The following is a 22,760-nucleotide window of genomic DNA, read 5'->3' as shown; positions in this document are numbered from 1 at the left end:
TACAAAACAATTGGCAACAACAAATGACACCTGTTAGCTAGCAAAAAAGTTTGCATTAATAATACAATAAATCAGGGATGGTCGTGATAATCGCCCAATCAGTATAATTTCTTCACGTGCAAATATCAAATGAACCAATCGCAAACATCATCTGAAATGCGTAATTATAACTTTTAAAACGAAATTTGCTAATTTTTGCCACGTAATTACATATGGCCGGAAAACCAACGACATAACGCTGCATTGCTCGTTTTGTCTGATGCTCTTTTGGAGTATATATCTGTTACACGGGTGTACTGTAAACCAAAATCATAGACCTGCAAACCCAGATCGCTTCCACGAGAGCGAAGAGAGGGAGAGGTAGCAGCTAAGAAGAAGGAGTCCTAATAAGTGGTGACTATGGCTTGGTATCCGTTCTATTTCGCCGTTTTGGCGTTAATGATCGACGTGACAAATGTAGCAGCACACGAGTAAGTTTTGAATTATATATATGTTTTTTGATTGTGATTTATAATGATCCATTGAACAAGTTTTCAGCGCATATAAACGTTGAAAAAACAAACATATTATGCGCGCCATTATGAGTTTAATTTTTCAATAATATATTGATTTATATAATGAAATCGATTTTTTGGCTGCTTCGACCAAATCTACCCTTAAAACGACCAGTTCAAACAAAATCCTTTTCAGACCCGTAATGATTTACGATTCCTTTCTATTCTGTAAAATATATTTGTACCTAAGGTATTTTATCCGACATGCAGAAACGTTTAAGTAAGTCCCGGGTACAAGTTGTGTTTCCATTTCCACCTAAATGACTTAAGTAATCGTAGATTAACCAATCTCCTTAGTAACTTACCCGGGGAAAGAAAGCGCATTATTTTATGAAAATGTTGGTACCAAAATCTAATTTTCGCCAAAAGTGAAGCTAGTTTTAGTGACAATTTTGATATAAAAATTACAAAAATCACGGGATTTTTTAGTACTGAGATGTAATGCACTCCCCCTTCGGGGCTCGTGCATTAGACACATCAACATCTCAGTACGCGTGCATTATTTTGTACAATATCACTCCCAACAAGTGATACGCTTTTATTAACCTATAATGGTCCGAGAATGTTTTCAATAGATTAATCGAGTAGGGGAAAGTACGCTGATCAATAAAATTTTGTTTGAATCAAATCGGACATACGGTTTTCACAATACATCAATTTATATTTACTTATCTTATTGTTTTGTATAAATAATCAATGTAGTTAATGAGCTCAAATGACTGAAAGGTTCATTAATATGCATTCTATTACCCCCACGACCCATTATTCAAAATCGCGCACTGTGATTTGTTGAAACGCGCCACGTGACAGACCATTAATTAGCGATAAAGTGTCAAGGGCAACAAACTTTATGTTCTTATATCATCACAGCGCACAGCAAAGCGCACATCACACCTGCTTATGTAGGGGAGAATGGAATGTCAGGGGTGTGTTATTGTATGTGCATACCTGCTTATAGGGGAGAATGGAATGTTAGGTTGTGTTATTGGAATGTGCATACGTTTTGGCTACGTGTAGGCGCTACACCTTGAGGTAAACAACTTGAAATATTCAGGGCAAAAAATGTGATATTTTCTCTTTAAATCGCACTATTTTGTGGTAATAGAATAGAAATAAATGCAGCATTATCCTTTACACGCAAATAATGTGTCCTCGGCAGTAAATCGTTTAAATAATGGGTTCGGCTGCGCCTCACCCATTATTTACGTTTTTACTGCCTCGGACACATTATTTCGTGTAAAGGATCATGCATTACCCTTTATTTCTTAAATATATATATAAAAAACATGCATAAATGAATGTTCAAGGTACTCTTATTTCGCATAGTTTTACCTAGAAACTTGGTCAAAGTGTTTCAGCCACCAAAAATTAGCAGATCACTTGACAGGGACAGTCTTCAGTGAACGGCTCTTTTCAGAGCCATCAGTAGGCAAGGGCGGCCTACATGTCTCATACTTAGGTACTTTGTCCTGAAGAGGTCAGACAGGCAGAACTTCAGGGATACAACTCTTTTACTATGAAATTTATTTCCTCGGTCAAACACCGTTTAAACCAATCAATAGAATCCTTAAATAGCACTAGTCTTTATTTTGCTTTTGGTTAAAGCCATATTATAACATTTGCTGAGTAAAATGCCCTCAATATTGTTCAAAATTCTGGTTTTTACACGATCATATTGTACAAACATACCCTGCAAAATCTAGATTAGAGGTGCTGTAGTTGTGTCAAAATCTCGGATTTTAAATAAAACGCAGAAACCGTCGTTTTATTATTACGATGGAAATATTAGTCGAACACGTACACGATATTCACTACACAGTACGTGCGGGACGGATATACACACCAAAGGATAGGATAGTACCGGAACACAACCGACGGAGTGATACACATTAGTGACATCGGCGCTGGCAGTAAACTCCAATTTTGTTTGATTTACCTCAGTGGTTCGGCTCAAAATTAAATGGGGACATATCTGATAATAAAAGCTAACATTTTATGGCAAAGAAATACTAATCTTTTTTGTATGGAAATGTTATAATATGGCTTTAAATCCTGTTCAAGTGGTGGGTTACAAAGCATTGCATTTTGTCTAGGTATGTACATCCATGGAGCTATTAACGATGGAGAAGCAATAGATTACGTAACGCATTGTTCCTTTCTGCCGATTTGATTTTCCTCGAAAGTTACCTTTTGTTCGGGACAAAAGGGTCCCGACATTAAATCGGTAACTGACCTGACAGCGTATTAATAGGCAATAAGTGATCAAACGAAAGTCACGTGAAAGCGCCTACATGAGCGAGCGGTACCTTTTGTTCCCATACAATCCAAGGGTGTGATTGAGTAGCCGAAGCACAAAAGGCACAATTTAGCCGTCGTTGTACAGTTCGTTATCAACCACCTGACTTTAGGCGCTTCATTTAAACAGAGCTTATTTTTCTTATTATTTTAAGGGGAATCATGACAATGTACGCCGGGACCAATCGTACCCGTGAACATCGATGTCCAGAAACACGTACAGTGGTAAGACCTGTGACGGAAAATATCATGACAGCGGAAACGGTTGAAATGGACATCGGCAATGACGAACTAAAAACTGGCGACGAGATAGTTTCCGTTGATGGATCAAAATATCATATTAAACGGTAAGTTATACTATATACATTTTAAGTAGCTGATAACCAGTATTTCAAAAAAGGGTGCAGCTTTGAACTGATGTGATGGGATTCAATTTTATTCAATATCTATGCTGACCAACAGATCGTTCTACGGTTTCACGATTTAAATTTATATGGCCCGAGATTGCCTAGAGGGCATTGAGACAAACAGAATGCATGTGAAATGTTCCAATTTCCAAAGGTTAATGATCGAGAATGAAAAGAACAGATTAATTTTATCATGTTTGTCGAGGCTCCCTATCATTAGATATCCACGAAAAAAAATGTATTCCCAAAATTTCAGTTGATTACAATTTTGCGTTAGCGAGTTATGCATGATTATGTATATTATACTGCTCCATAGGCCACTGTTGTAATTTCGTTCTGCAATACCAGAACGAAATTAAAATTTGACGATATTTTTGGTAAACGAATAAATCTGCAAGAAATTTTTGGTTCATTAACATTATGTAACCAGAGGTGTCCAGTGGTATAAAAATCTCAACTTGTTTTGGAGAAAAGTGGGGGGATGAGGCTGTGGATCACGAAATGCCCTTTTAATTGGCCATCGCATTAAACCAACGCTTCGACTTCGCACTACAACTACTACTATTAAGTAGTCTATGTACACGGGAGATTTACGTGTATACATGTCCTGGATATGTTGAATGGCAGAATTTCACTAACCTCCAGGCACTTCACAACCACACATAATTTAATTTCGCCAAAATGTGACTCAAATTGGCCCACTTCTAACCCCTTTGTCGCCATTGTCAAATTATACCAATCTCTTGATTATTCATTTTCAACAATACACGCACGAATACGGATAAGATAATTAGATACATTTTCTCCAGAAAGTTGCATTTGGAAATGAATTTGGAGAAAACCTTCTGTTAATAAAATACTATGCTGAGCCACCAGCCTGGGTGACTCACGCTCCAGTAATTTCAGATGATTGAGCTCAGTAATACATCAAAGAATGTCTTCCAATTCATGAAAACAAATAGATAATCAGCTTATCGGATTAAAAACTTGCTGCTCAACGAGTGTTTGTAACTATCAGAAGGTTTTCTCCAAATTCATTCTCTAATGGAGAATAGATGTAATATAAAATAAGGGGTATCTGAAGACACCGATCTACAGAACTACTACAACTTAGCTCACTTCCGGTAATTATTACCGACGTGACGTTACAAAATAGGCCGGCAAATTCGGGTTTTTTGGAAAACACTCTAAATATGGAATACACGAGTCATTTCTCGAAATTCTCATCTTAAGTCCATAGATAAAATACGAAACATGTGTATAAAACAAATAAAAACGTGTAAAAGTAGAATTATTGCGGAAAAAATGAATGTTTATGGTGCGCAAAAAATACATGTCACGATCACTAAAATGGTTACATCTATAACTGTGAGCAAACATGGTCGTATGTTTTCTATAATAATTATACATTTAACTAACTTCAGCTTGTATTAACTTGATTGATGTCTATGGGCCGAAGATAGAGACCATTCAGCCGGGAAAATATTAATGAAAGGAAAAACAATTCTAAAATAAAGAAAAACATGGATATTTTGCACTCAATAGCGCCCTCTATAAAACTACATTTTTTAGGTTTGTTTATTATCTTTCATTTTAAAATGAATTATGTTCCTTACATGTTTCGCTGTGTACCTGGACTCTTTTGAAAGCTGATACCCAAAAATCAAAGATGGCCGTCAACAAAATATGCAAATTAGCTAATTTTTGCATGTTTTGCTTTTATTCAACCCAAATGTCCTTGACATCATATTTGAAGTGTCTTGCAGGTTTAAAAAGTGTTTTTGTGTTTTTGGTGCAGACCTGCCCTCACGTCCGACCGTGTCAAGACGACTTATATCTTTTAAGATATCGTATGATGTATTTGATGTAATGACATAATAACATAATACCGGTGTAATAATATGATAATTATATTAATTTTCACAGTACTATGCCGCGATTTTCAAAACGAGATATTCTACGAAGTTTTGATGAAACTGTAGACGAATGCTGTACTCACTGGATGGGAGAATCTTGCAATATCCGTAAGTCTTCCTTTTGCAATGATTATTATCTTCTAATAGGTACGATTCAGACCTAGATGGGAGTATAGCCCTGACATCTGTAATCACGTAAAACAAAAGTGGTGTTTGACCACAGTTTCAGTCCCTATTAATTTTAGAAGAACGAATGAAAAGACAATCTGATTTAGGTTTTAACCCTAACCGCCTAGGGGCTTTTTGGCGACGGAAAGGGAAAGAAGGAAAGAATAAAGAGAGAAAAGAAAGAAAGAAGTTGTTTGCTCTGGGTGGGATTCGAACCCGAGACCCCTCGCATGCCAAGCACTCGGTCGGCGACACTTTGCCACGGGTCTTGGGCTTCGCTGGCCAGCGAAACCGTGCCTATATATCACTTAGGGCGATTGCGTCATCACACCACGTGGGATGCATGCACGAACAGCGCATATATCAAGTAGTATTTTGTTGTATTCAGGAGGGTTAGGGTTAAGGAACGCATCATTTACTTCCGGAGGTAGTTGAGAAAAAGGGGCATTGTTTTTGCACTAGGTAGACGGCAGGATATATTTGTTTGTTTTGGTAATAGTAGGGAATTTGTTGTTGTAGTCTTGTTGTTGTTTTTTTTAAAAAACTTCCAGAAGCCCACACACCCACCCACCCTGGATGTCAAATACTTCGTCGTTTTCTAAAATCTAATTTTTGCATTGTGTTTATTAAAATTCAGGGTTTTGAGTTTTAAAAAGGGCCGGTTTAACAAAAGTACTACATGTAGCAGTGCACTATTTAAATATTTTGTTGTCAGATGGACAAATTATATATCAAAATTTTCAAAAGAGTCTGTGAAATCTTTTCTGCTATGTTGACAATTTTATTAAGTAACCTGTGCGTTCTATTCCGTATCTATGCAACATTCACGTCATTTAAGGATTTTCTCATTTTTTTACCCCAAAAAATGTGATATTTTGACTGGCTTTAGATTCCTTTGAAACTAGATGAAGTAGAAACTTCATATTTGGTGTGAAGAATACATGACACGTGGTAACAAAATCATCATTTTTGTACCACACATTAGCTTTATTGTTGAAAATGTCATTTGTGAGTGATTTTTGTTGACTATGATCAACATCACAGTCTCATTCTTGCTGATGAAAGATGGAGTTGCCACCTCCGAGAAGATGGAATAACTTTGTCTGGTTTTTTTTGCTGTTTTTTGTTTGGTTATTGAAGCTTTCGTAAAGATTATTCATGAAGAATTATTAAAAAGAATTATTAAATTTAAAATTAAAGACGTCTTGTATATCAATAAAGCTTTGGAATGCAAAAATAACTAAAGATTAAAAACAAGGGTCAGTTGTTTGCTAACATTTTCCCAAAACCACTTAGAACTACCATAGGTCAAAGAAGAATGTGGTAGTCGACGTTTATGAGCCAAACATTAATTTTATCTCACTTATTAATTCGTATACTTAAAAAATCCCATGTAAAATGCTATTATTGGTCAAAACTGGGCACAAAGCACTGAAAAACAACATTTGATGATTTTGTACCTTTATATTAAATATCCACATTTCATGTATTCTCCATATCAAATATACCGTAAAAACTTGATAGTTAGTATATATGTGCTTACCCAGCAAACACAAAATCTTTTGGCTTTTGGTTTAGGTAAAAACGTTTCAATAACATTAAAATATCGGTTATATAAAGGTCATGATAACGGTTTAAAACGTTTTGTATGAAAACACACTACAACAATATTTTTAAAAAAAAAAAAAAAATGTTATTGTAAACTATTTTTGCCAAATATTGTGTCAATACTTAAATAACATTATGTTAAAATATTTGAACCCAGCAAACACAGAAATGTTCTTAAAATGTTTTTTTTTTCAAAACCCTTTAATAACATTTAAATGTCGGGTTATATAAAGGTCATGAAAACGTTTTTAAAACGTTATTGAAAATATTTTCGGCAAACATTTTTCGCAAAATATTTTTCAACTCCCAAAATAACATTCTGTTTAGAATGTTTTGTATCAAGTTTTCAAGAATGTTTTTGGAATGTTATTAAAACGTTTTTATACCCTTTATATAACCCGACATTTAAATGTTTTCTGTAACACTTTTTGTTTGCTGAGCAGTAGATTATCAAAAAATGTTTTTTAAGGTTATAAAAACGTTTTATACTCTTAATATACCCTTTATATAACCCGACATTTAAACGTTTTATAACCTTTTGCGAATGATGTCGAAAACGTTTTGGGTTTGCTGGGATACTATCGAGCACTTTTAAAACATGCAAACATGAAGAGCCCCATCCACAAAGTGTAAAGGGTTTTGAGCAAATCATCGATACACATGCCTACTAATTAATAATGTTATGGTCACTAACCCAGCAAACACAAAACGTTAACGACATCATTCGCAAAAGGTTTAAAAAAAGGTTGGCAGAAAACGTTTAAATGTCGGGTTATATAAAGGACATATAAAGGGTATTAAACGTTTTCATAACATTCACAAACATTTGTTGATAACAATAATATTATTTAAGTGCAAAATAATTGGCAAAAAATGTTGGCAAAACACATTTTACAATAACATTTTGAAAACATTTAAAACTAGACATAGCTGTGGTCTAAGACCACGAACACAGCCGTGGTGGGACCCCTTAATGACCCTTGACCCCAAAAATGCATGTGTGCACGTGGCATCACTCTGCTGTTATTTATGCCAGAAGAGGCATTTAGAAGGCATTTCTTTTTAGACCGGAAGTGATTCCTTAATGACCTTTGATCCCAAATAAAAAATACCAGAGATACACTGAATAACAACAATTCATGTGTGAACATACCGTTACTGTCCTATGTTTTGTTTAGCTAATAAAAATGTGAAGGTATTTCGTTTTATACCGGAAGTGACCCTTTTGGCTTTTGGTTTAGGTAAAAACGTTTCAATAACATTAAAATATCGGGTTATATAAAGGTCATGATAACGGTTTAAAACGTTTTGTATGAAAACACACTACAACAATATTTTTAAAGGTTTTCAAAAAATGTTATTGTAAACTATTTTTGCCAAATATTGTGTCAATACTTAAATAACATTATGTTAAAATATTTGAACCCAGCAAACACAGAAATGTTCTTAAAATGTTTTTTTTTTCAAAACCCTTTAATAACATTTAAATGTCGGGTTATATAAAGGTCATGAAAACGTTTTTAAAACGTTATTGAAAATATTTTCGGCAAACATTTTTCGCAAAATATTTTTTCAACCCCAAAATAACATTCTGTTTAGAATGTTTTGTATCAAGTTTTCAAGAATGTTTTTGGAATGTTATTAAAACGTTTTTATACCCTTTATATAACCCGACATTTAAACGTTTTCTGTAACACTTTTTGTTTGCTGAGCAGTAGATTATCAAAAAATGTTTTTTAAGGTTATAAAAACGTTTTATACTCTTAATATACCCTTTATATAACCCGACATTTAAACGTTTTATAACCTTTTGCGAATGATGTCGAAAACGTTTTGGGTTTGCTGGGATACTATCGAGCACTTTTAAAACATGCAAACATGAAGAGCCCCATCCACAAAGTGTAAAGGGTTTTGAGCAAATCATCGATACACATGCCTACTAATTAATAATGTTATGGTCACTAACCCAGCAAACACAAAACGTTAACGACATCATTCGCAAAAGGTTTAAAAAAGGTTGGCAGAAAACGTTTAAATGTCGGGTTATATAAAGGACATATAAAGGGTATTAAACGTTTTCATAACATTCACAAACATTTGTTGATAACAATAATATTATTTAAGTGCAAAATAATTGGCAAAAAATGTTGGCAAAACACATTTTACAATAACATTTTGAAAACATTTAAAACTAGACATAGCTGTGGTCTAAGACCACGAACACAGCCGTGGTGGGACCCCTTAATGACCCTTGACCCCAAAAATGCATGTGTGCACGTGGCATCACTCTGCTGTTATTTATGCCAGAAGAGGCATTTAGAAGGCATTTCTTTTTAGACCGGAAGTGATTCCTTAATGACCTTTGATCCCAAATAAAAAAATACCAGAGATACACTGAATAACAACAATTCATGTGTGAACATACCGTTACTGTCCTATGTTTTGTTTAGCTAATAAAAATGTGAAGGTATTTCGTTTTATACCGGAAGTGACCCTTTAATGACCTTTGACCCCAAATCTATGTACACCCGTAGACACTGGGTAATGACAATGCATGTGTGCAAGTGGCGTCACTGACCTACGTAATTTGTGGGAGAAGATGCATTTTTAGTTGAAATCACGTTTTTGACCCCTATGACCCCTGCGTGACCTTTGACCCCACGAGTTTCATGTGACATGTAGGGGCACGGTCAATGAACATTGTGACCAAGTTAGGTCAAAATCGATGTGAGCATGTGAGTGTTAGAGCAAATGTAAAAGTTGGCAGAAGAAAGAAGAAGAAGAAGAAGAAGAAGTAGAAGAAGAAAGAAGAACCTGTAAGAAAAAAGACTAACGCCACGGCTGTGTAAATATTGTTGTAGTGTGTTTTCATATACAAAACGTTTTAAAACGTTTCCATGACCTATATATAACCCGACATTTTAATGTTATTAAAACGTTTTTATCTAAACCAAAATCCAAAATATAACATGTTTAAAACGTTTTAAAAACATTTTTGTGTTTGCCATTAAATGACCCAGGCCAAAATCACCTGCTATCGAGTTCACTCAACACGCAAGCACACCGTTTAATATATTGAACAACTTGTGATTTTTTTTGATCAATTAGTGAAGTATGGCTGTTAAAGGGAGTGTCCGTTCACAACATTATATCTTATATGTTAGAAAAATAATTATCAAGAAATCACATGGTTTTATTTAAAACAAAGTCATATTAACCATAAATACGAATAAAAACAGCCATCTCTCAACACGCGATATTCAAAATTCCCGCGCCGAAATTGTCTAGAGCAATGACTTCCTAATAATTCAATGAAGCCTGACGACAAATGAGCACAAATAACCATGACGTCACTGCTCTAGAAATTTCGGCGCGGGAATTTTGAATATCGCGTGTTGAGAGATGGCTGTTTTTATTCGTTTTTATGGTTAATATGACATTGTTTTAAATAAAACCATATGATTCGTGCTTGATAATTATTTTTCTAACATATAAGACATAATGTTGTTATTGCCGGACACTTCCTTTAATCAAATCACAATGTAAGATCACGCAAGAATTAAACTTGGACTTACTAAACAGATTTCCTTTTATTATGGAGATCTTGATTGGCAGATTTTATGATGAGATTCCATTGATGGTCTCAGTTCTTGATCCAAGATCCGGCAATGTCCAAAATCTCGTCTACCGAAGGGAAACTCCTGGGCTCAGTCTCAGTCCAAGTCCTGAAGACTATGTTTTCACTAGCTGCTATGCTAGTGCTATCGAAATGGTCTTCTATGTTAACCGTAAGTTCTCTCTCGGTGATCACTTGAACAATTAGCTATCTGCTCCACTTGACAGTCAGACAACACACTATGTTAGTTCATGCAGCAAAATACCACAGTTCGTTGATGGAGTTATGTCAGTCTGTTTCTTCTTTGAGTTGACAAGACAATCAAGCACTATTTACTTTGGCATATTTTCTTCTCTATAACCGCGAACCGAAGCTAACATTATCGATCTGTAAAGCTCCCAAAACCTCTCTATAATCGCCTGTCATGTAATTCAGTATTATCCGTTGCTTGCTGGCTACACACCTGAATAATGTATACGGAAATTAAAGCAGATATTCCGGCAAATTTTATGATCATTGCTCGACAGCCACCTCGCAATGCCTTGTCGATGTCGTCTACCATTTTATTGGGAAGGCTAGTTAGCGCAGCGGTAGTTCCTTCGCTTTGCACCACTGAGGTCCCGGGTTCAAGCCCCGGCGCGGCCCAAGGACTCATGTGCACTTGGTTTATCCCGATTCCATGCTCGATGCGATCTGATTGTGATGATTCACCACTGCAGTGAAATTACAGCGCTTTGAGTGCTCTAAGATCGGGAGAAAGGCGCTTTATAAATCCAAAATTTATTTATTATATATTATATTGTACTCTTTAATCAAACCTCTATTAAAATAAGGGTTGTGCGAACTTTATTGCCGAAATAAAACAGATGTTGCTTAAACGCATGTTATTTCTTTAATCAAACATACTGATTAAAACATTTACTGTCAAAAGGTAAGCTTAGGCCTACATAATACGCAATGGTTAGGCCCGGTGGCTAGGTAAGCTTAAATTGTCATTTTACCGCAGAGACTCTGATATAAATAATAATAATAATAATAATAATAATAATAATAATAATAATAATAATAATAATAATAATAATAATAATAATAATAATATGAATGCTTATTTTCGTATGATACAAGAATATATTGCACTCGATAGAAAAATATTCTTGTATCACACTCAAAGCCATTCAATATTATATAAATATTTTTGGGGCACATAATGTTAATAATAATAATAATAATAACAATAATAATAATAATAATAATAATAATAATAATAATAATAATAATAATAATAATAATAATAATAATAATAATAATAATCGTGTAAAGTGTTTTTATTTTGATAAAAAGCAATCACGGCATAGCTTTGCATATTGAAATATATTATGTGCATAATTTAAGTTCGGCAAGTACAGATGTTAAACTTATTTGAATTAATTAAATTCAGCATTATTAGCGTATATTTTAATAATATTCGCCTACTTAGCAACTATTTTAAACTGTTGTGATTTGGTTGTTCATAGCATCTTGCGAAAGATATATAGTGAGCTTGCCAAAATTGCACTGATCATTTCATAGCGAGTGTGTAGACTCGTACATAACAGACTAACAACGTACATAACAGACTATTGTCTGTCCAAATAACTTAGACACCCGGTTTTTAGGATATATTTCGAAAAGTTTTCACTTTGGCAAAGTTACGTAATAATCGGATTAACTACCATAGCAATAGGTGAAAACTATTTTTGAATATACCGCGCTGCACTGATCCGTTCACGCGGTACCTCTGCATTGAACCATTATCATGCTGATCACTTGCACCTGTACGATTAGTAGCTTTGAAAAGACCAGTATTGTATTCAATCTATGAGTGCAGACATGCACAGGTGATGAGTGTAACCTGCTCGTAGTCCAGCGCGATATGTTCAAAATTGTTTTCACCTATTGCTATGGCAATTAATCCGATTAATTACGTAACTTCGCCAGCGTATAACTCAAAAGATGTCACAGTTAGTGCATTATAACAAATGATAGGGCAAGTTACTATGCATCTGGAGTGTATTGTGAATTATACTCCTCACCAATAGCATCAGAACATTCATAGGGCATACAATTTGTATTTTCTAAGAATTGGGCCAAGCCAAAAGCATGCACAGAAGAAGATTCAAATACCGCGCTGAATTGTTGTAATTGGTTAAGGGACAGCTTGGATCACTGAGTTAGTACACTGAGAATAAATATGCCAATTAGAAACACTGTCTGCATTTTATGAACTGAATTATATTTTTCATTTTTATAAAATGTTTTTGGTGAGGAGTATAATTAATTTACTATTCATCCATTCACTATCCAAAATCACCATACCTACAAATCTGTATAATGAGACCTTCCAAAATAATGTACCCAGCTTCTACCGGATTATTTTTAAAGTGTTGAGAAAAACCTTCCAATTTCAATAGAATTTCTGGTAAACTCTCACTCAATGCTTTGGAAACACAAAAATCAGCGAATGTTAACACTTTTCTTTCATGACTTTCTTTGAAAGTGAATGTTTTTTCAAATAAGTAACAAAAACTGGGTGTCTAAGTTAATTGGACAGACAATAGTCTGCTATGTTAAACGTACATAACAGACTAACAACAATAAATCAAGCCAGTTTTCAAAGTATATGATTTGTAGAATGAACGTTTGCAAAACATCAAAGTGTTAAATTTCAATAATATCTCCGTTACCGAACTGTGATAACTCCGAGAGAGGAGCTTATGGTAAACATAGAAGACCATTTGGAGAACACTCGCGTAGCAGCTAGGATAGTGAAAACATAGTCATCAGGACTTCGGACTAAGACTGTGGTAGACCATGTAGACCAGGGGTTTCCCTTGGGTAGACAGGATCTAGGATATTGCCGGATCTTGGATCAAGAACTGAGATCATCAACGGAATCTCACCAGAAATTCAGCCAATCAAGATTTCCATGCAAGCTTGGTTAAGTAAATAATTATAGCTAAAAATATTCTTTGTAGTAATTTTAAGATTGATTCTTGTATGATTTTGCATTGTTAGTTGATTGACAGCCACATTGCATTCCTTAAGGGATGGGGTATGAAAGTTTGGACAGTATTTATTGTGGGACATTAGAGCACATCAGACATATTGAATTGCATTTTGAATACGAAGAATGTCCTTCTGATATCAAATAATTTAGATTTTTTGAAATTCGCAATGTAATACACATTTTATGGCAAATGATTAAAAATTTATATTTTTGATATTTAACAGTACTCGAAGTAAACTTGATAAATATGATCATTTATACTTAAAGTGTATGTAGGTGGGATGAAAAGCCGACGATCAATGTTTTGTCTTATTTGGGAAAAAAATCCACACACCGACATCACCTGGCTAATAATTACTTGGTACACCAGAGACACTAAAATCAATACCCGGGATCGATACACGTGAATGTGCTATGCACGATTTTGATATTCAAACGAAAAAATGATGAATATCTCCCGTAAATGAGTTCGTCTAAAGAAACAAGATGTGGTTCCTTGCACTTGAATATATGTGTTGAACAGATATGATAGTCGTTAGCTTGCGTCTTGAGAAAGAAGCTTGCGTCTTGAACTCAAAAACTGACAATAATTCTGATTTTATATGTGCCGAATTATATAGCGCAGTGTATAGGCCAATCGTGGGTAGCCTAAAAGCATATGACATATGGCGTACCATGCTCGACTCACACAGCGAGGTCAGTCACCGGGCAATTGTCAGTAGCCTTAGTCAGATGTCCTTCGGCCCATTATGCGTCTCAAAACTATTAAACAGGTCGGAACAAAATGGCCATGCGTGGCGGTGGATTCAACCTACCATGGCGATTTCTGCCATGCAGATATCGGGGCGATGACACTATTATCCATATCTTCAATATGAAAGGTCAAAATTTTCAAACGATCGTCGGCTTTTCTTCCCAGCTACATACACTTTAAGAATATATCATTAAATTGTGAAAAAATATCAAATTTTAATAATTTGCCATAAAAAATTTGTATTATATCGTGAATTTCCAAAAATGAAAATTATTTGATTTCAGAAAGACATTATTCGTATTCAGAATGCAATTCGATATGTCTGATGTGCTCTCATGTCCCACAAAAAATACTGTCGAAACGCTCAAAACACTCATTCCAGATCCCTTAACTCAACTATCGCAATATTTACATCGCACGTTATACTCGTGCGATACACTCTTTTCATGTGCATTCACGTGCATAGGAATGCCCTTGTGCACAGAAAATAGGGTAAGGATTAAAAAATCAAAATCCAGCGTGAAAGTCATGAAGCGTGAAATTATCTTATTTACATAACAAGGCCTAACATTTTTAGAACCAAAGCCCTTAATATCAATTTAGAGCGGATTTCTCATGATACTGCACTAATTAATTAATAATCATAAGTTGTTATATATAATAAGCAGTGTGTTTGCGTGTTTGATGTTATGTGAACTCGTAAGCAGGTAATTTTGGCCTAGGTCATTTTAGTGACCACAATAATATGTGACCGTTCACGGCGAATGAGCCGTAAATTTCTCCCCCGGTCAATTTTGTTTTATTTCGTGTTTATAAAATATACATCATAAGCTTTAAAATGGTATATATGACTTCAAACGATATCCAGAAGCGGGGTTATGATTTGTTAAACTTTGCTCCTTCAACAAAATTATAGCTTTTTTCGTTTCTACATGTGACACTTTTTCCACATTGCTGGCAATAAATATCAAACAGTCATAATTGGCGGTCATTTCAAATCATCCCCAAGTCAACGAGGGTTAAGAAAGTTTAGTTCTCTCATTGTTTGTCGGTTATACATACCTATACAAAATACAATACCTGGTAACCCACCACTTGAACAGGATTTAGCCAAAGCAAACAAAGACCAGAGCTATTAAAATGTCTATAGCCATCTAAGGTAGAAGCTTATTATCCACTTCAACAATAGGATTATTGATTGGTGTTTGACTATAAAAATGAGATAGATGTCGCGCCAGCTTAAGTTACCGATGAATACGACCTTCGTACACATTTTACACTGTAACTTAGAATACAATTTAGGGAATTTACGGCTCATTCGTGCTGTACGGTCACATATGCATTGACAAGATCAAGCAACATCGACGAATCTTTTGCTTGGGTTAATTGTACCATAGCCACAAACAAAGAAACGAGTAAACTGTTATATGATACAGCAATTATTCAAATTATTCAATTCAAGTATATTTAGTTTGAGTGAAAACTTGACTTTTAACAACATCAAAAACCCAAAACAACAACAACAACAACAAAAAACAACAACAACAACAACAATAACAACAACAAAACAGAAGTGTTACCAATCAAACGATATGCTGATTTTTGTCATACATTTATGCATGTTTTTTTTAAATATTTTTGTTTCACTTTAAAGCTATATGTAACCCTGCTTGCGAGAGTTATCAAATATGTTCAGCCGGTGGAGTTTGCAAATGTCCAAAAGGAATGGAAGGCGATAAATGTGATCAGCCTATTGGTATGTATAGAAGATGCTGTTGGGTATACATCTACATGTATATAAAAATGCATCATGCTGTTCCATAGAATCTGTTTGTTTTATATAAACGGTCGCTCCTGTGGAGACACACATGGGTCCTGATGGGATCAGGATCAAACAAAACGATCAAGCTAGGCTAAAAAGCTATTTGGAAGCGAGAAACCAATGACGATAAAGAACAAGGAAAAGAATGCCAAACAATACTTTTTGTGACATACGCGTATTTTACTGCTCTGGGTCAAAAGATAAGGGACTGCGTTAATTCGTTGAGGAACATTGATGTATTATTATGTATTATGATGATGATAATGATGATTTTGATGAAGATGATGATGTTTTTGGTGATGATGATGATAATGATGATGATGATGATGATGATGATGATGATGATGATGATGATGATGATGATGATGATGATGACCAGTAATATGTTCTTTTTATCTTAGATATTGATATGAAATTAAAGATTCGGAAACGTAATTCTATGGATCCAACATACCAAGAAATTGCTAGAGGTAAGTAACACAAAGCGCACCCGCAGAATTAAATATATAAATATAAACCGATTCAAAGTATAGACCTCTGGAAAAGGCAACCGTTACTACTAGTAAGGGGGTGACACTAAATTCACGGTTGTTCTATTAGCAACGCAAAACCTATGAAAAATTCCGCTGGTTTACTAGCTAGAAAGTGAGGCCAGTTATCGATCCGTTATGAATAATTCATGTTCGACCCCTTGGATCATGTTAATTGATATTGTCAAATAACAACGCTGTTAGTTTTGCGAACTTTACCTGTTCAATGAGAGTATAGCGCGCCCCCAATACATCTGGGCACAAACCAGGCGAAAACGATCCAGTTTAATGAAATGGCGGACGGGTATTCCCATCAGGCACCAGTGATATGTTTTTTTTCAAAGAAAGTCTACTAATTTGATATGAAATGACATTTTGCAATAGCAAAGTCAAAATTAGGACTTGAGGTCAATAATATGAAGGAAATACGTGACAGAGGCAAGGTGTGACACACAAGTAGTATTTGAAGTTAAAATAACCTTTGATACCCGACCTGACCTTCCATAGCTTTCCATCATGGCGCCTTATTCGTCTTTATGTATTTATATTATGCTCTCAAGTAAAATTAAATACCAATCTGCACTAAGCAGACAGAATGTTACTTGGCTCCCAGCATGAATTATTGATTTTATACGGAGGGAAAGAAATACACAGTTGCCTGCAAGCCGTGCACCATACTCCAAATACTTACGGTAAATCTGAATAATGGTCACATGTTGACATATCATGTGTTCGGGAAATCACGTGGCAACATTTTAAGATTTCAGACTTGTTTACTAGTTAAATTGTCATTTGTATTATTGATTATTTATCTTTGTTAATTAATATATCTTTTAAATGCTGATAAATCGTGGTTGGCTGCCCATATTATATGTTAAATTCAATGTTTTATGAATATAATTCTACCACGCAGAGGGGTCACACAGCATAATTTCACACTACACGATTTAGCTAGATTTGGAGCTCTGCACTTCAAATTCACGTCAATTTCAAAGTTTTTACACTTAATATATTTAATATAATACTTATTTGTTTGTTATAACAAACTGGAACACGAAATATACTAGCTTATTACCTATACAGAAAGGGGATTTATACACATTCACTCAGCAATTTGACATGCCTGGCGCATCAAGACATTCCCTGTCTGGATAACATGACTGTCGCCCTCAATACGTCTGGGCACAAATTTAAATAACAATACGCTATTTACATATGAATGCGGCCTCATGCTAATTTCTAGTGACGCTTCCAGGTATTGTTCTATGCTACTAGTTTCACAGCATACCCTCACTTACGATCATTGGGTATACCGATCATCAGACGGATAATTTGTCATGGTTTCAATTCAACGCAAATGTATATACATGTATATACATTCTGTGGTGTCAAAATCAGGACAAACCTAGCCATTCCAGCAGAGTCTCTACTCCAAAAGTAGTCGAAAGTGCTCAACCACTATAAATAGTGGGGGCGTAATAACACAAGTATTATTTTTCGGGTGTAAATATAAACCAAGATGTATTATTATTATAATACTACATGTGACCTGCTATCACAAAATGGGCATAACGTCGCAAGTGGGTAGTTTCAAGACATACTGATTGTTAAGTTGATCTACCATAATAAGCAATTTCGCTGAGAAGCTCTGAGAATCAAACATCTTGCTTAATAATATCACAATAGCACTCGATGTTTAAATTTACGTTATCCTTGATAAATGACAATTAATTGTTTAATAAAACATTGAAAAAATCAGTTGGTCATCGGTCACTCCGGCCAGCGTATCTGGAGTCGAACGTCCGAGCAATTAGGCCACGGGACTCTCCTGTAAATTACTGTGTCGAAGTGGAGCATTTATTACATGAATGGATGCTTCGTCCGGAAAGAACAAAAGAATTGTGAATTTTTGGCGAATGGGGCTCAGAATTTGTATGTAGGGTATCACAGGAAATGCTAGGGTATAATTGGAAGTGAATCTGAAAAAAGTAGTGTGAAAGTGAAGCCCAACTAGAGCTCTAGACGTGTCCAAAAATTCTGGATCAGTATTATTTTCCACTAATTTTCGCTATGAAATACCGGGTGAAATAAAGCAAAAAAATTTCTTTATTATCAAACAATGATTGACTGTAGGATTGGTGCATGGTGTCCCCTTTTGAATTAATGAGTTGTCAAGATATTACAATTGGGACTGTAAAAAACCCATTTAGCATGGTTTAGCGAAAAATATCATAGAACAATAGAACTGAAGTGGTTTAATGTTAGGTGTAAATATAAACTCCTCAAAAAAAGTTTGGAAACTTTCCAAAACGACTATATATCATAAATATTTGAAATCTATTTCCATATTGTTTCATATCAATAAAAATATTGTCAAATCTGTCAAACATGGCACCAAATTTGTGACCATAACTTATTTCATGGTTGAGTAACTGTCTTTGAAAGACAAGGAGGTCTCAAACAAAATGTGCCAAATCTGCTATTGTCTGCGTAATTTGCATCAGTAAACATGAGTAAGGAATATCACACTGTTTCATTAAAAACGGTTTGGAAATGCTGCCAACCTGATGCACCGGTCTTCTGCAGCCGATGTATATCTTGGGCGGCCACTTCTAGGTCTGTTTTTGACATCTCCAGTCTGACGAAACCGGGCTTTTAGCTTGGAGATTATACTGCTGGAAACTCCAAAGGTTGCCGCAACTCGATTCCGAGGTATGCCAGCCTCAAGCTGACCAATTCAGTATCGAAGTTACGTAATGTTACTATGTCAACGGGATCACGCGCTAGAGTAATGAACCACGATCGAAATGATCACCACATAAAGTATATGGCACTCGAAGGCATACCAAAGTAGCGTGATCCGGTAACCAAGAGAATTACGTAACCACTTCGATGCTGAATAGCTCGAGCCTTATCCAGATCTGATAATCGAACCATGGTTGATCAATTAGAACTTTCTTGCAAATGACCACTATGAAGAAGTGACCAGCAAGTAAAGAGAGATTGACTTGCGTTGATCCATTTGAATCCACCTGTAGAACTGTTAATCCCATCCTGGCAATTTTCATTCAAAATGGTATACTGCAAACAACTTTCCATTCATTCTTTTAGTCATGCATTAACCCACTCATTCATTCATTCATTCATTCATCCATTCATTCATTCATTCAAAACAATGAGATGAGCGCAGGCAATGCTCAGTTTGGCACATATTCTTTGAGACCTCTCTGTCTTTCATAGAAAATTACTCAGTCGTGGAATACGTTATCGTCACAAATGAGGTGTCATTGTTGACAGGAAAGAACAATGTTTTCACTGATATGAAATAATATGGAGGTAGATTTCAAAAATTTCTGATATACAGCCGTTTTTGAAAGTTTCCAAACTCTTTTTGAGGATAGTTTCGCGGCACAGGAGGAGCATCTGTTTAGTCTTCTTTGTCAGTCGTTTATTTTTTTAAACTTGCTGGTCACGGCTACCGCGTGACTCTAATGTTCTTTGTTGCTAGGCGCCTGTACAAGCCAGTAGTATGTCTTTCGCGAATGACCCATTGTGCCTGTGCCCACGGTCACAAAAGACATACAGACATACTATAGACTTGAACAGGTGCGTGTGAAAGAAAAAAAACTCAGCAGCAGCCAGTACATCTCGAAACTACTGTCTGTCCAATTAAATCAGACACTCGGTTCTTATTACTTATTTAAATATAATATATGTTTTCGAAAAAAGTTATGAAAGAAAGATTGTTAGTGACTTTCAGACCTAAGAAGGTTTTCTTGTTCCAAAGATATTTGGTAACATTATAACCACAAATCTATTGAAATTTGAGCAACCTCACGGCAAATTTGAAAATGATCCGTGAAAATTTAAAGTTATATTACCTTTTGTGAAGTCTTCAATTAGAAGTTAATAATTGCGCATCGGTTATTTGAAGGCATTGTGAAAAATCTAAACATTTTGCCTTTGGAACCGATATTCCGGGGTCCAAAGGCAAAATGTTTTGATTTTTCACAATGCCCGACATATTACCGATGCAATGTTAATAACCTCATTCATAACCGTCACTTTGATCTCTTCACTTTACAAAATAACACAAACGTTTGCTCAAAAATTTGTCAAAATAGATGATATTTTACAACTTCCCTCTTCCAAGAATCGATCAGGCTAAAACAGGACGACCAATGACAAAAGTGCGCATCACAATATGTGCAAATATGGCAGCACGGCATACAAATACGGCAGCCAGCGCTCGCGCAGTTTGTTGGCGCTCGCGGAGGTTATGCTTGTTTCATACTCTTTTCATACTTTTGTGCCGCTTGCCCCTGAGCGGCGTGACGCACGCGCATTGCAGACAAACGGACACAATTGAAGCAACGTATTCTAGCTAGAATTCTATGCTACAATACTTTGATCGAAGTGACGCAAAATCATCTTCAGCAATTCAGAGCGGCAAAGCGGCAGGAAAGTATGAAACCAGCATTACTAATAATTTACTTTCAAACATTTTCACATTTTGCAGTCATTTGCGTTCGCGTTTTCACAAATAACTAAATGTTATTGGATCGCAAGCATCGCGTTTATACATTAGGTTATGAATAACTCACAATGACGTCTGGAATATTCCGAGACGCGCTACAATGACTTCTGCTCTCGCGTGCGTGTATACGCTGAGCGATATGGGAACGCACACGCCAACGCGAATAAAAAGTGTTTATATTTAACAGCTTTTATGGCACATGTACGTAATGTGTTATGAACATCGAGTACGCGTTCGACTTATATTTCCATCATAATAATAAAACGACGGTTCCTGTGTTTTATTCAAAATCTCGGATTGTGACTAAATTACAGCACCTACAATCAATGAAATTAATGTTGGCACACTCTGGCATACTAAATGTAAATCGTCACCCCTCTCCCCCAGTTCAATGTTGACGAAAGTACTTTTTTCATTGGGCTCTCCAGTCTCCCCAACATTGATTGAGGGGGAATGGGGGAGGGAAGGCGGAAAGGAGAAGGTCTGTACTTCTTATAAAACATAGTTATACTAATTTCACTGAACTATCAGAGCAGCAATGAAGAGTTCCAACATATTATCAAGGTGTGCTAACTATTAATTTCGTTGTTTGTCTGAGGCGAACGCAAAATACACTACGCCAAAAAAAGTTTCTTTATAGTTTATCCACTACTAAAATATAGCGACAAATTGTGTACGTTTGGTAAATAATCGCATGCGGGTGATTGTCCTGCGCATTTGGACACCTCAATCACTACCCTATGACACTCCTGAGAAAAGATATGAATATTTTAGTAACACGAGGTCGAAAAATAAAAATTGCAAAAAAAAAGGCCTATTCAAGTTTTCAACATAAAAGAACACAAAAAACAACAAACATGCAGATAACGTTTTTTGTTTACTTGCATGCTCATCACATTTCAGGCATCATACTGCCGCTTCCAACTTCACTTGAGATTAATCTCTTTTTCTTTCAGTACTTTTGTTTGTCCACCATTAGCTTCTCTTACAGCAGCCACGCGGCATCTCATGCTCCTAATGAGGCGTCGAATGTTACCTTGCTCAATCCCGTTCCACTTGTTGATAACGATGCGACGCAATCCCACCTGAGTTGTTTCTGCCTTTATCTTCTTGTTGACTCGTCTCATCAGCTGATCCCAAAGGTTCTCCAAGGGGTTAAGATCATGGCGTCTGGAGAGTGTCAAAGAATTCCTTCTGTTTTGATAACATATTGAACATACAGTATCTTCCAAACTGTTGTAATCATGACGTGTTTTGAATCCCTTTTCCAAACCCATCTCTAAAAACGTAAATGTCTTAGTATCCACTCACCTTTGTCTTTGATCATTCATCTGCACAATATTAAGTAAAGGATTATCCAACATGCATCAAGGAAAATGCTTTAAATTCAAATTGAAAAGGCGGGAATAATGAAACCGTCTTGGATTAGTGAATCAGCTCTAAAACTATTGAATAGGCTTTTATTTGTCGACCTCTTGGTACTTAAACATTCATATCTTTTCTAAGG

General features: G+C 35.6%; 1 protein-coding gene across 8 annotated transcripts in view; it reads left to right on the top strand.

Annotated features, from left to right (window-relative positions):
- The first annotated feature begins 218 nt into the window (after positions 1-218).
- LOC140151174 (uncharacterized) overlaps positions 219-22,760 on the top strand; it is a 124,189-nt gene continuing 101,647 nt past the window's right edge. For all 8 annotated transcript variants that reach the window (XM_072173429.1, XM_072173428.1, XM_072173423.1 and 5 more), the window contains exons 1-5: positions 219-470; positions 3,005-3,196; positions 5,183-5,280; positions 16,019-16,120; positions 16,588-16,656. In XM_072173429.1, coding sequence (XP_072029530.1) covers positions 400-470; positions 3,005-3,196; positions 5,183-5,280; positions 16,019-16,120; positions 16,588-16,656 — 532 coding nt within the window. In that variant the 5' untranslated portion in view covers positions 219-399. The remainder of the gene's footprint in view (positions 471-3,004; positions 3,197-5,182; positions 5,281-16,018; positions 16,121-16,587; positions 16,657-22,760) is intronic.

The sequence above is a fragment of the Amphiura filiformis genome, chromosome 4, assembly GCF_039555335.1.
Source record: "Amphiura filiformis chromosome 4, Afil_fr2py, whole genome shotgun sequence".
In the NCBI taxonomy this organism is placed as follows: domain Eukaryota; kingdom Metazoa; phylum Echinodermata; class Ophiuroidea; order Amphilepidida; family Amphiuridae; genus Amphiura; species Amphiura filiformis.
Note: the sequence above shows the minus strand (reverse complement) of the source record. Positions and strands in the feature narration are given on the sequence as shown.